This window comes from Bos taurus, chromosome 3 (genome assembly GCF_002263795.3).
Source record: "Bos taurus isolate L1 Dominette 01449 registration number 42190680 breed Hereford chromosome 3, ARS-UCD2.0, whole genome shotgun sequence".
NCBI lineage: Eukaryota > Metazoa > Chordata > Mammalia > Artiodactyla > Bovidae > Bos > Bos taurus.
Genome location: NC_037330.1, coordinates 108,022,329 through 108,037,406, shown reverse-complemented (window position 1 = coordinate 108,037,406; position 15,078 = coordinate 108,022,329). Strand labels below are relative to the sequence as shown.

At 45.4% G+C, this 15,078-nt stretch overlaps 1 protein-coding gene across 4 annotated transcripts in view; it reads right to left on the bottom strand.

The window, feature by feature from the left end:
* INPP5B (inositol polyphosphate-5-phosphatase B) overlaps window positions 1-15,078 on the bottom strand; it is a 54,775-nt gene that overhangs the window by 24,520 nt on the left and 15,177 nt on the right. For 3 of the 4 annotated variants that reach the window (XM_002686466.6, XM_059885193.1, XM_010803802.3), the window contains one exon: window positions 1,969-2,065. The exons of the other annotated variant lie outside the window; for it this stretch is intronic. In XM_002686466.6, coding sequence (XP_002686512.2) covers window positions 1,969-2,065 — 97 coding nt within the window. The remainder of the gene's footprint in view (window positions 1-1,968; window positions 2,066-15,078) is intronic. 4 annotated transcript variants of the gene reach the window in all.

The following is a 15,078-nucleotide window of genomic DNA, read 5'->3' as shown; positions in this document are numbered from 1 at the left end:
ATTTCCCATGAAGTGATGGGACCAGATGACATGATCTTCGTTTTCTGAATGTTGAGCTTTAAGCCAACTCTTTCACTCTCCTCATTCACTTTTATCAAGAGGCTTTTTAGTTCCTCTTCACTTTCTGCCATAAGGGTGGTGTCATCTGCATAGCTGAGGTTATTGATATTTCTCCTGGCAATCCTGATTCCAGCTTGTGCTTCTTCCAGCCCAGCGTTTCTCATGATGTACTCTGCTGCTGCTGCTGCTAAGTCACTTCAGTCGTGTCCGACTCTGTGCGACCCCATAGACGGCAGCCCACCAGGCTTCCCAGTCCCTGGGATTCTCCAGGCAAGAACACTGGAGTGGGTTGCCATTTCCTTCTCCAATGCATGAAAGTGAAAAGTGAAAGTGAAGTCGCTCAGTCGTGTCCGACTCTGTGCGACCCCATGGACTGCCGCCTACCAGGCTCCTCCGTCCATGGGATTTTCCAGGCAAGAGTACTGGAGTCCGGTGCCATTGCCTTCTCCAATGTACTCTGCATAGAAGTTAAATAAGCAGGGTGACAGTATACAGCCTTGACGTACTCCTTTTCCTATTTGGAACCAGTCTGTAGTTCCATGTCCAGTTCTAACTGTTGCTTCCTGACCTGCATACAAATTTCTCAAGAGACAGGTCAGGTGGTCTGGTATTCCCATCTCTTTCAGAATTTTCCCACAGTTTATTGTGATCCACACAGTCAAAGGCTTTGGCATAGTCAATAAAGCAGAAATAGATGTTTTTCTGGAATTCTCTTGCTTTTTCCATGATCCAGCGGATATTGGCAATTTGATCTCTGGTTCCTCTGCCTTTTCTAAAACCAGCTTGAACATCTGGAAGTTCGTGGTTCATGTATTGCTGAAGCCTGGCTTGGAGAATTTTAAGCATTACTTTACTAGTATGTGAGATGAGTGCAATTGTGCAGTAGTTTGAGCATTATTTGGCATTGCTTTTCTTTGGGATTGGAATGAAAACTGACCTTTTCCAGTCCTGTGGCCACTGCTGAGTTTTCCAAATTTGCTGGCATATTGAGTGCAGCACTTTCACAGCATCATCTTTCAGGATTTGAAATAGCTCAACTGGAATTCCATCACCTCCACTAGCTTTGTTCGTAGTGATGCTTTCTAAGGCCCACTTGACTTCACGTTCCAGGATGTCTGGCTCTAGGTGAGTGATCACGCAGGGATCGTTCATTGCTATTTAGGTGCATAATTTAAATGAAAGTGTTAGTAGCTAAGCTGTGTCCAACTCCTTGTGACCCCATGCACTGTAGTGCACCAGGTTCCTCTGTCCATGGGCTTCTCCAGGCAAGAGTACTGGAGTGGGTTGCCATTCCTTTCTCCAGAGGATCTTCCCAACCCAGGGATGGAAGCCAGGTCTCCTGCATTGCAGGCAGATTCTTTACTGTCTCAGCCAGCTGGGAAGCCAGACACATGGAAGCTTTTATCTTGACCAGATGATTCCAGCTATGGTCAGTAGGGGGAACTGGAGTATACACTAAATATAACGGCATTAGAAAAAAGAAAAGAGTAAATAAAAACGAGGGGAAAAGAAGTATCTTCAGAGTGAAGAAACTTCTAAAAAACGAGGAGGAGAAATCAAATGTTTCTAATCTGCATTTCCAAGGTAGGCTTAGACTTCAGTTTCGAACCCTAGGTCTGCCGCCTGCTAGCTCTGGGTCGTAGGTGAGTTATGTAACATCTCTTCTTCACCTGTTTCCCTACTTGTGAAACAGAGCAAATAATGGTACCTACCTCTTAGGTTAAGGGAAGATAATCCATGTAAGTGTATGATGTGTGGCACATTACACAGTAAATGCTCAATAAAAGTCTAACATGTCCGAGGCCAGCGACTGTGGGACAACATACATTATGCACAGTAGTGGCCTCAGCTCTTCAGTGAGGAAAACCGCGGCCCCAAGAGGCACAAGTGAAGGGAGAGCTGTGTTACCTTGAGAGCGAGTTTTCTGGTTTATTTTGACCCCAGGAGCTTTGGTCCACAGGCAAGCCCTTCCCATTTGGTCTCAGCTCGTCAGAGGAAGAACCACCTGTGGGGAGAGGGAAGGAACGAAAACACATACATGCTTTCATATGGGGTCCCCAACCTCTGGGGTCTAGTGCCTGATGACTGAAGTGGAGCTGATGTAATGATAATAGAAATAAAGTGCACAATAAATGCAATGCACTTGCCTCATCAGGGGGCGGGGAGAAACCATCTCCCCACCCCCGGCCCTTGGAAAAACTGTCTTCCATGAAATTGGTCCCTGGTGCCAAAAGGTTAGGGACTGCTGCTCTACCATGCAGACCACAGCTGCTCAAACTTCGGTCTGGGAATGACTGGTGCTTTACATATTGCTTGAAGGCACAGGAAAGGCCTACCAGTGTCTGTATGAAGCTCCCACAGAGCAGGGCCAGGACGGGGGCGGGGGGGCGGGGGGCACGGTGGTGGCGGGAGGTATTTCATCCAGATGTCTTTACTGCTGAAAACACAACTCTCCCGACTAGTCTGACCCGCTTTTCTTGGAGATGGAATGCATTACAGAAGGAACAAAGCTAAGAAATCTGCAGACCTAAGTTGTATCATCAGCTCTGCTGTTTTTTAATCTTTTGACTTTGGGCAACCATCTAATGTCCCCTGATCTCAGTAATCTGACCTGTCCTGCCTTCCTCACAGGTTTATTGTGGGGATCAAATAGCTGGCGTGTGAGTAAGCACTTTGAAAGCCACACAATATATCATGAAATATAATGTAGTGACGTTATTACCATTTACTGTGAGTGAGACTTCAGCTTCAAGGACAGAGAAGGCAAGGGTGAGAGAAGTAAAACCGGGAGGGCCTAAGTGCTCTAGAACATGAGTAGTCCCTGTCATTGTCAACAAACTGCCCTGAAAACCAAGGAGCCCGAGGACTTGCAACAAAGAAATATTTTGGGAAAGCTATCAAACCAAGAGAAACCAGAAAAGGAAAATTCATCTGCCAATTTCTTGCTTCTTTGTTCCTTAAAAGCCAGATTCCTTGTCAACAGGGAACTGCATGAAGAGGCCATAGAGAGATGCTGCTTCGATACACAAGGTACATGGAGCACTGTGGGCGTGAAGCATCACTAAGGAATTCTGCTCTGAAGACTATTACTAAACATGGATTTGTCAACCATGCATTCACAGCAATGGGAGGAAAAAAAAACAACTTTGGAGTTGAGAAAGAAAACACAGTCATTCGCAACATGAAAATAATTACATTTCAATGCCTCTAATCAATCACCAAGGGCTTTCAATTCTGCTTCCTAAATTGCATCTCAAGTCAATATATTCTCCAATAGCTCTCTACTAGTTTAGGTTACCAGCGATTCCTTGGAACAAGCTGAGAGAGACCTCAGTTAATCTCCCTGCCTCCTCTCTCACCCCACCCTCTCTAATCTAATCTCCACACTGTGGCCAGAGGATTTTTTGAAAATCTGATAATATAACACCTTTAAAAAGCTCCCCATTGGATAAATCCAAACCCCTTAATACAGCTGCCAAGTGTCTTCTCAGTCTGGCTCCTGCCCACCTCTCCAGCCATATCGCTCACCACAGCCCCCTAGCTCCTTGAAAGCTGTAGTCCAAGTACACGAAAGTTACTGCAGTTATACAACGATCCCATCGGAAGCAGACTTCCTTCTTCCTCACTCTGCTTTACACGGCTGACTCCCACTCATCCTGGGGCCAGGAGCTAGCAAACAACCTTTTCTGTAAATAGCCAGAGGGTTAATGTCCTGGCTGCAGGCCTCACAGTCTCTGCCACTGTTCAACTCTGCCATTAGAGTGTTAAAGCAGCTATAAGCATGGCAGTATTCCAATAAAACTTTACGGTCACTGAAGTTTACATACTGCGTTATTTGCACATGTCGCAAAATATTAGTTTCTTTTAGTTCTTTTCAAACATTTAAAAATGTAGAAACTATTCTTAGTTCATGGGCTGTATCCCAAAGCAGGCAGCAGGCAGCTCTGGCCCAGGGGACTGTAGTTAGCCAACCCCTGGTGTACGGCACATCTTAGAGGCCATTTCTTCTAAGAAGCCTTCTCCGACTCCTCCCAGACCGGTTCAGATGCTCTGACAGGGATGTTCCCATAGCTCCCTGTACTTCTCCTGTCATAGCCCTGATGGCTGTGTGTCGTCTCCCCATTAGCCTGTAAGCTTCCGGAGGACAAGACTGTGCTTAGTACTAATCTCATTTGATATCAAATCTTATACATATGTATTCATTTTTTTTCAATTGGATGCTATTCCCATTAAAATGTAAGCTGTATGAGATAAGGACTTTGCCATCTTTATGCTACTTTCCAGGGACTTGGAGCAGTAAAGGTACTCAACGTATTAAATGTAAGCATTAGGAAACTTAAGTTGAAGTCTAGCTCCACCATCATCTTTCTGTGTTACTTCCTCTCTTTGGGTCTACTTCATCTATAAAGTTAAAAAAAAAGAAAAACTCATAGAGCTTCATGACATGCAAAGGCAAACTTAAGAATAACACTTAGGCTCTTTCTGCATGTCAGTGCTTTCTGAGGACTCCGTCAGGCTACCTTTCAGGGAACAAGTGGTTTGTCCCTGTGGACTCTACTTCCATCCAGAGCAGGCAGTGTACAGACTGGGAAACCACCTTGCTGACCTGTATCTTGTCGATCCCTCCACCCAATATCTCTCTCAGGACTCAGTCCAGCAAGAACTGGAACGTCACCATTCATGACTTCATGTATGGAAACTTTAAGGCACCGTTGGGGGAATTTCCAGCCACAGGGCAGCCTTCTCGGAATCTCTTCTCTCCTGAATCTGGCACGGAAGTCGGCTGTCAGCAGCTCTTTACCAAGTTCACCATCACACAGCCCATGGTTCCCTCTCTGGCCACAGCTTCCTGCCCTTCCTCTTCTCCTGCTTCCCTACTCCCTCTCTGCTCTTTTTCCAACCTCAGACCTCCAATCCCTTGTCACTCAACCTAACAGATGACACCTGGATTGTTTTCCTCTTTCCATGTTCCCAAAGTCCTATAAATCCTCTCTCCTAAATATTTTTATACCCGACCGTCTCCCCATCCCTACTGCCATGCCTTAGTTTAGGCCCTTAATATGCCTGGAAAGCACACTCAGGGATTTCCCTGCCGCCATTCTCATCCCCTCCAGTGGATTCTGCCAGCTGCTAGAAGAAAATGCAGATCTGAGCAGGTCTTTATTAAGCAGGGCTTAATAACTTCTAACACCTTCATAACAAAACCCAAAGCTCTAAGTACTACATACAAGAACCTTTATAATTAGCCCCAGACTACCTCTCCAGACCCATCTTCCACACCCCCTGACTCAAACCATTCCTTTCGGGACTTCCCTCATGGTCTAGCGGTTAAAATCCATTCATCAATGCAGGGGACACAGGTTCAGTCTCTGGTCTGGGAAGATTCTACATGCTGCGAGGCAACAAGGCCCATGTGCCACAACTACAGAAGCCTGTGTGCCTAGAGCCTGCGCTCTGCAACAAGAGAAGCTACTGCAGTGAGAAGCCCGTGCACTTACAAGGAAGTTACATCTGCTCGCCTCAACTAGAAAAAGCCTGTGCTCAGCAACAGAGATGCAGCACAACCATAAATAAACAAATAATTCTTAAAAAAAGATTTGTGAATAAACAGAGATTTTAAAACAAACACTTCTTTCTCACCCCAGTAATTCAGTCACACCAAAACCATTTACCTTTTTAAGGGTAACCCAGTGGTTAGGACTCTGCGCTTTCACTGCCGAGGGTGGTGGGTGACATTTATCGTTTTAAATGTTGCCTCCAACCCACCCCTGATCCTTGGTATAGCTTAACCACCCCTCAAACACACCTTCATGTGAAGGGGAAGTCCCTCAGTTGTGTCCGACTCAGTGACCCCGTGGACTGTACCCCATCAGGCTTCTCCATCCATGGGATTCTCTAGGCAAGAATACTGGAGTGGATTACCATTTCCTTCTCCAGGGGATCTTCCTGACCCAGGGATCGAACCCGGGTCTCCCACATTGGAGGCAGACGCTTTAACCTCTGAGCCACCAGGGAAGCCCATCACACCTTCATGTGGCAAACTTCAAACTCAGCTCAGGAGTTATCTCCTTTGAAAAGCCCTCTGGGGCCCTCTCCTCCTTACATATCTAGTGCTCACCTCTAAGGCATTTATTTATCACAAAAGAATTGTAACCACCTTTAACTCTTTTCATCCATCTTTTTTCTTTAGCTAGATCTCCGCTTCTGGGAGAGAGGGCAATGGCACCCCACTCCAGTACTCTTGCCTGGAAAATCCACTGGACGGAGGAGCATAGTAGGCTGCAGTCCATGGGGTTGTAAAGAGTCAGACATGACTGAGCGACTTCACTTTCACTTTCATGCACTGGAGAAGGAAATAGCAACCCACTTCAGTGTTCTTGCCTGGAGAATCCCAGAGACGGCAGAGCCTGGTGGGCTGCCATCTATGGGGTCACACAGAGTCAGACACGACTGAAGCGACTTAGCAGCAGCAAAAGCAGCAGCTTCTGGGAGCAGGGACTGATGTTTTTCCTCCGTGGCCCCGAGCCTACCATGCATGCATGCTATGCATGCTAAGTCACTTTAGTAATGTCTTTGTGACCCCATGGAATGCAGCCTGCCAAGCTCCTCTGTCCATGAGATTTCCCAGGCAAGATTACTGGAGTGGGTTGCCATTTCCTTCTCCAGGAGATCTTCCAGACCTGGGGACTGAACCCTCTTATGCTGCATCTGGGACACCCCTATCCCGGCCTGCCACAACATATGAAATGTACCAGGCAGTCAGTAAATACTGAACAAACAGCCTCAGGGCAAGGGTTAAGATCAAAGTAATTTCTGGGTGTTTTTTTTCTGGGTGCTTTCTGATGGTCCTTTCATACCTACAATTGAAACCCTGTCCAAGTAAGAACCTCCTAGTAGGTAAATCAAGAGATAACTGCAGCTTGACCTAGATGTGCAGAACTACCATTTTTCATGTGAATTCTGTGCACTGCTCATATTACGGAAACTACACCCCTCTCACACGCCTGCCTAAATAGCTAACACTGCTCCTGGGGGCACCTTTTTTGGCCCAACCAGCAGTATCAGTTCAGTGCAGTCGCTCAGTCGTGTCTGGCTCTTTGCGACCCCATGGACTGCAGCACACCAGGCTTCCCTGTCCATCACCAACACCCGGAGCTTACTCAAATTCATGTCCACTGAGTCAGTGATGCCATCCAACCATCTCATCCTCTGTCGTCCCCTTCTCCTCCCATCTTTAACCTTTCCCAGCACCAGGGTCTTTTCTAGTGAGTCAGTTCTTCACATCAGGTGGCCAAAGTATTGGAACTTCAGCTTCAGCATCAGTCCTTCCAATGAATATTCAGGACTGATTTCCTTTAGGATGGACTGATTGGATCTCCTTGCAGCCCAAGGGACTCTCAAGAGTCTTCTCCAACATCACGGTTCAAAAGCATCAGTTCTTCAGTGCTCAGTTTTCTTTATGGTCCAACTGTCACATCCATATGTGACTACTGGAAAAACCACAGCTTTGACTATATAAACCTTTGTTAGCAAAGTAATGTCTCTGCTTTTTAATCGGCTGTCTAGGTCAGTCATAGCTTTTCTTCCAAGGAACAAGTGTCTTTTAATTTCAAGGCTGCAGTCACCATCTGCAGTGATTTTGGAGCTCCCCAAAAATAAAGTCTCTCACCGTTTCCATCGTTTCCCCATCTATTTGCCATGAAGTGACTGGACTGGATGCCATGATCTTAGTTTTCTGAATACTGAGCTTTAAGCCAACTTTTTTACCATCCTCGTTCACTTTCATCAAGAGACTCTTTAGCTTCATCACTCACCTAGAGCCAGACATCCTGGAATGTGAAGTCAAGTGGGCCTTAGGAAGCACCACTAAGAACAAACTAGTGGAGGTGATGGAATTCCAGTTGAGCTATTTCAAATCCTGAAAGAGGATGCTGTGAAAGTGCTGCAGTCAAAATGCCAGCAAATTTGGAAAACTCAGCAGTGGCCACAGGACTGGAAAAGGTCAGTTTTCATTCCAATTCCAAAGAAAGACAATGCCAAAGAATGTTCAAACTACTGCACAATTGCACTCATCTCACAGGCTAGCAAAGTAATGCTCAAAATTCTCCAACCCAGGCTTCAACAGTATGTGAACCGTGAACTTTCAGATGTTCAAGCTGGATTTAGAAAAGGCAGAGGAACCGGAGATCAAATTGCCAACATCTACTGGATCATCAAAAAAGCAAGAGAGTTCCAGAAAAACATCTGCTTTATTGACTATGCCAAAGCCTTTGACTGTGTGGGTCACAACAAACTATGGAAAATTCTTAAAGCAGCAGTATAACCTAATACAGATCCACAGTCCCTTATCTGAAACCCTTGGGGCCAAGTGTATTTTGGAATTCAAAATTTGGGGATTTTAGAAAGGTAACACATAATCTGTGTTGTACGTTATACAGCACCCAGCAGAGTCAAGGGAACATCCAGAAATCAATCGCTTCAGTATCTCCTTAGTGCAACTTATGAGTAGTAATGCTTAGTGGGATAAATAAAGCCTATAAATAGTTTCCTGGCAGTTCAGACAAGTCTTAATTGCCAAATTGAGCTTGGGCCAAACTTAGGGAAAAAAATTTTTTTTCCCATCTTCAGAGCTTTTAGGACTTCAGAAATGCTGATAAAGGATTAAGGGTGGTAGTTAAGAGCATGGCCTACATGCATCAGAAAAGACTGGAACATGTCTCTGTACATATATACCACGCTTATAAATATACATATATATGTATTTATTTAGACGCACACATACCCATGGGAAAGTCTGAAAAGCATACACTGAAGGTCAATAGTAGTTATTTCTCAATGGTAATTTTTTTTTCTTTTTGCTTATAGGTACTTTCAAAGTTAGATAAAATAAGATGTATTTTTTTGGTATACACACACACACACACACGGGCTTCCCTTGAATCCATCCGCAATGTGGGAGACCTGGGTTCAATCCCTGGGTTGGAAAGATCCTCTGGAGAAGGGAAAGGCTACCCACTCCAGTACTCTGGCCTGGAGAATCCCATGGACTGTACACCATGGGGTTGTAAAGGGTCAGACACGACTGAGGGACTGACTTTCACTTCACTTGATACTATAAATATATAAGTACTATATATATACATCCTGGAGTATGAAATGGCTACCCACTCCAGTATTCTTGCCTGGAAGGTCCCACAGACAGAGGAACCTGGCAGGATACAGTCCATAGGGTTGCACAGAATTGGACACAGCTGAGTACACACACACAAACATGTTCAGTTCAGTTGCTCAGCCGTGTCTGACTCTCTGTGACCCCATGGACTGTATGTAGCCCGCCAGGCTCCTCTGTCTGTGGGATTTTGCAGGCATGAATACTGGACTGGGTTGCCACTTCCTTCTCCAGGGGATCATCCCCACCTAGGGATCAAACCCACATCTCTTACCTCACCTGCGTTAGCCAACAGGCTCTTTACCACTAGCGCCACCCGGGAAGTATGTACGTACATCAGCACAGGTCAGTTCAGTCGCTCAGTCGTGTCCGACTCTTTGTGACCCCATGGACTGCAGTGCGCCAGGCTTTCCTGTACGTCACCAACTCCTGGAGCTTGCTCAAACTCATGTCTGAGTCGGTGATGCCACCCAGCTATCTCATGCTCTGTCGTCCCCTTCTCCTCCTGCCTTCAATCTTTCCCAGCAACAGGGTCTTTTCCAATGAGTCAGTTCTTTGCATCAGGTAGCCAGTGATTGATTTCTGTATTGGAGCTTCAGCTTCAGCATCAGTCCTTCCAATGAATATTAAGGACTGATTTCCCTTAGGATAGACTGGTTGGATCTCCTTGCAGTCCAACAGACTCTCAAGAGTCTTCTCCAATACCACAGTTCAAAAGCATCAATTTTTCAGTGCTCACCTTTCTTTATTGTCCAACTCTCACATTCATACATGACTGCTGGAAAAACCATAGCTTTGACTATACAGCTTTGTCGGCAAAGTAATGTCTCTGCTTTTTAATATGCTTTCTAGGCTTTTCTTGCAAGGAGCAAGCATCTTTTAATTTCATGGCTGCAGTTACAATCTGCAGTGATTTTGGAGCCAAAAAAAAAAATAACGTCTCTCATTGTTTCCCTTGTTTCCCCATCTAGGATGGGACCGGATACCATGATCTTAGTTTTTTGAAAGTTGAGTTTTAAGCCAGCTTTTTCACTCTCCTCTTTCACTTTCATCAAGAGGCTCTTCAGTTCCTCTTCGCTTTCTGCCATAAGGGTGGTGTCATCTGTATACCTGAGGTTACTAATATTTCTCCTGGCAATTTTGATTCTAGCATGTGCTTCATCCACCCTGGCATTTCACACGATGTACTCTGCATATAAGTTAAATAAGCAGGGTAACGATATACAAGCTTGATGAACTCCTTTCCTGATTTGGAACCAGTTCATTGTTCCATGTCTGGTTCGAACTGTTGCTTCTTGACCTGCATACAGATGTCTCAGGAGGCAGGTAAGGTGGTCTGGTATTCCCATCTCTTTAAGAATTTTCCACAGTTTGTTGCGATCCACACAGTCAAAGGTTTTGGCCTTTGTACATAGCATGTACATATATGTACAAAGCACTATATATATATATATATATATATATATATATACATACACACACACACACACACACACACACATATAAAGAGAGAGAGGCTTTGGAGTCAGACTTGGTTCCATTTCTGGCCCTGCTACTTACTAGCTCTATGACCTTGAAGAAGTTATCTCACTTCTCTAAGCTTCTGCTTCCTGAACTGAACAAAGATAACAGTATCTGCCTATGACTGCTTCCTATGGTTAATCGAAGCTACCCCTCACTGCATGACCAGAGGGGCTCTAGAAGTCAAACCAGCAAATTCAAATCAAAATTCAAGTACTCTATTTCTTTTGAGAATTGCCCAAAAGGCAGCTACAATATTTCTTATTTCAATTGCTCCTCTTGCCCTGGTTTCCCCCTGCATGTCCCCCAGTTTTTCACAGGTTTTCCCAAGATCCAGACCAGTGCAATCCAACAGATGATGGAAATGCTCTATAACTGCACCGCCCAAAAGAGTAGCTACTAGCTACACTTGAACAGTTAAAATGAGAAACTGAACTGTTAATTTTAAACCCCTAGAGTAAATTTAAATAGCCACATGTGACTAGGGGTTACCACATTGGCCACTGCAGTTCTAGATCTGGCTCTTCTCTTCTCCGAGAATCATTGGCCATCACAGTCAGTTCCAAACAGAGCTACCCAGCTGTGCCTGGCATCAGGCCCTCTGCTGCTCACGTCTCCGCACTGGTGGGTCCCAGGTAAAGCTGAGCTTTGACTTCTGGACTTCCGCTGGGCTCTCCCTTCTGTCACAGCCCCATCATTTCCCCTTCAGCCTGGTTTGCCAACCCGCCCTTCGCTCACCACTCTCCTTGGGCCACCAGGGCTGGTCAGCCACCCGCCTCTTCATTCTCACCGCTGCCTTCCTCCAGGCCTCCTCCCCTCGCCTGTTACATCAAAAGCCTCCCAACGAGAGAGCTTCCTGCTTCTCCTGACGCGATCTGCCAGTTTTATCTCTGGACTTGGCCAGGTTAAAATCTGATTTCATCTCTCCCTGCTCTAAAACTTCCAGTATTACACCACTGCCTGCAGGTGAAGGTCCAAAGCTGGTTGCACTGGCACAGGAGAGGCCCTTTGCAAACTGGTCCTGCGCTCTCTCCCCATCTGCCACCTGGAGACAGCCGATTTAATAAACAGACAGGTTCCCCGTGCACGTCGTCCTCACTCTGACTTCTGGACCCCTCTCCTCAAAGTCCAGCCTCAACTCCTCCACCACCAAGCTCTCCACGACCACACTAGCCCTCGGCAGTCATTTCTCTCAATTCTGAAGGCCTTCCAGTCTGTATGACTTGTCTAGCATTTTAAGGGTCATTTGAGTGTTTCTGGAAAAGCCATGGGGCTTTGGAATAAAATGACCTGGCCATTTTACCGGCTGCATCCATAACCTCACAGGAAACCTCAAGCAAACTACTTCATTTGTTTCCTCATTTGTAAAATGATGATAACACCACTACACTTGGAGAGAGGCCAAAAGAATAAACAAATGAAATTCTAAACAGGTCAAGAACCTCGCACCATGCCAGGTACACAGCACATACGCAGGAATGGTTAGTTCTCTTCCCTCTGCCTTGCCACTCCTCATCCCCCTCGGCCTTGATAATGATGATGCTCATTTACCGAGTCCCCTCTAATATGAATAGCTAGGCTTGCACTACATGCTTCATGTGTTATTTCTGATTATTGGCCTCATTTTACAAATAAGGATACTGAGGTCCAGAAAGGGAGCAGACATGCCCAGCGACACAGAGCTAGCCCAGGAAACAGCACCGTTGACATTAACAGTCAGAACTCCACAGCCTCCCTTTTGCCAACATGAGCACAACATCTTCAATGAAACTATGAACTCTTAGGAGTAAGTACTACATGGAGAGAAGGATTAAGTCAGTCTGGATGACAAAGCCAAAGTACCACCCTGGTCTGCACAGGCTGTGTGTGTGTATGGCTGTCACTAGTGGGTGACAATCATATCCTGCCCCTTTCTGAGCATCTACTAGATAAGTCTAGGAGGTGGTGTCCCTAACTCCTCAGTCACCGGCCCTGGCATTCCATTTCCAGCACACTTGAAGACCCTGCAAAACCATGTGAGCAAATTACTCGGCAGTTCCCATAGGCAGGATTAACGCTTCTTGATGCTGGGTACACACCACCAGGGGGCCGTCCCACGGCCTCTCTGAGTCTAAGACAAGGCAACACACACTAGCAAGAGATTCATTCACTTTACAAGGAATCAGAGCCATCCGGACCTAATTACCCAGACCCAAAGTCAGACTGTGTTAACGATGACAATGATAGTAATATCACCATGAATAATATTAATCGCAAATACTTAAGGCTTACTGCATGTCAGGCATGGTTTTAACCTCCGTATGTATACTTAATCTTCACAACTCCTCCATGAGGTAGATGGCATTATTATCTCCACTGTACAGACTGAGATAAACACAGAGAGGGTAAGTAACCTGCCCAAGAACACACAGCTAATAAACAGTACAGCCAGGATTCAAACCCAGGGAATATGGGTCAAGAGTCTGTGCAGTTAATCAAAAACTATACTATCAGAAAAAGGTGACATGCAGAAAGCATTTCTGGCAGAGGAAATAATTCCAGCGCAGAGACATGGCATCATGATATGCTCAGAAATAAGTCATAACAAGTAGTATAAATAAGTAGACATGCAAGGTTTTGTTTGAGAAGCATCACGGGATACAAAAGAAGAGTGTTAGGGTTAGGGCTCAAGCATTAGATTCAAACAGATGACCTGAATTCTATTCTCACAGTCACTTACCCTCTCTGAGCCTTAGTCTCTCCATGTGAAAAATGGACATCCTTTTACAGAACTTTTCTGTGCACTGGGTAAGGCCCATAGTGTTTACTAAATGTTAACTGCCAGTGATAATAATAGTTATAATAGTAATCGATTTTTATGTATAACTATAATTTTATTGTTTTAATTTATTAGGAATAGGTTTTTATTATATGTATTAAGGCCAAACTGTAAGACTTTGAATGCCATGTGGAGTTTGGATTTGACTCTTATGACCAAAGGGAACGAAATACATAGCACACACAGGGCAGAGAACTCTTGAGAGAAACCCATAGCCCAGGGCACCAGCATTATCCTATTCCAACATGGCAACCAACCCAAACAGTTCTGTTACTTTTTTGAAAATCAAATAGCCATGCTTCTTAGTCCTTTCCTTCCTTTCTGTCTTCCTTCCTTTAAAAAAAAAAAAAACATTTCCCACTATCTCATGGCTTTAGAAAAAAGCACCATAGACTTTAACAATTCACGTAAGCAGAGGCATCTCTAAAAACACATCCCAGGCCCCACAAACCTGTAAGCCCTGGTCTCAAAATCCAATTTGCCCCCTGTGCAAATCCAACTTGAGCTCTTGTTGTTGTTTAGTCACTCAGTCGTGTCCGACTCTTTGAGGCCCCATGGACTGTAGCCCACCAGGCTCCTCCGTCCATGAGATTTCCCAGGCAAGAATACTGCAGTGAGTTGCCTTCTCCTTCTCCAGGGGATCTTCCTGATCCAGGCATAGAACCTGCATCTCCTACACTGGCAGGTGGATTCTTTACCCCTGAGTCACCAGGGAAGCCCCCAATGTAGGTTAGCAAGGACTAAATAAACATCACTAGCTTAGCTTCTGAGCAAAGACTACAACCGTGCAATTACTTTTCAGCCACAGGTTATAATGGTCACAGGCTACTGGAGAGATGACTTGACTTTTTCCACCAGGCTCTCTCTTTGCTGGCCTTCTGTGAACTGTCTGTGGTCTGGTGATAAAACCGAAAGAGAAGTGGGCAAAAGCAAACCAGGAAGGGGTTGAGGGGTGGAAAGAAGTGCAGAACCCGCTTAAAGAGGAAGGGGGCAGGCATCCTTCAGGCAACAAAGCACTGGAGCTGGAACGGTTCAGGTCTCAAAGACAACAGACATTTTTTGAGCACCTACCGATATACAAGGCATTGGGCTGGCATTCGGGGAGGAGACAGGATGCAAAATGCTAAAAGTAGCACGTTCGAGCTTGTACAAATGCAGATGAATGAACAGCCAACGAAGATGAAAAAACACAGAAATAATAAGCAATCAGGTCTGAAGTAAGAGGAAATGAAGGTGAGTTGGGGACGATAAGGCTCGACAGAGGGGCTGAGGCCAGGCCTGCAGGACTTAGATGTCCCACTAAAGAATCTGAACTTTATTCTGCAGGCTACAGGGAGTGATGCAGCATTCAAGTTCACAAACAAAACAGCAGGGCGTGATAAAAGTTACCCTCTTCAGCAATACGTGAACCGTGAAATTCCAGATGTTCAAGCTGGTTTTAGAAAAGGCAGAGGAACCAGAGATCAAATTGCCAACATCTGCTGGATCATTGAAAACGCAAGAGAGTTCC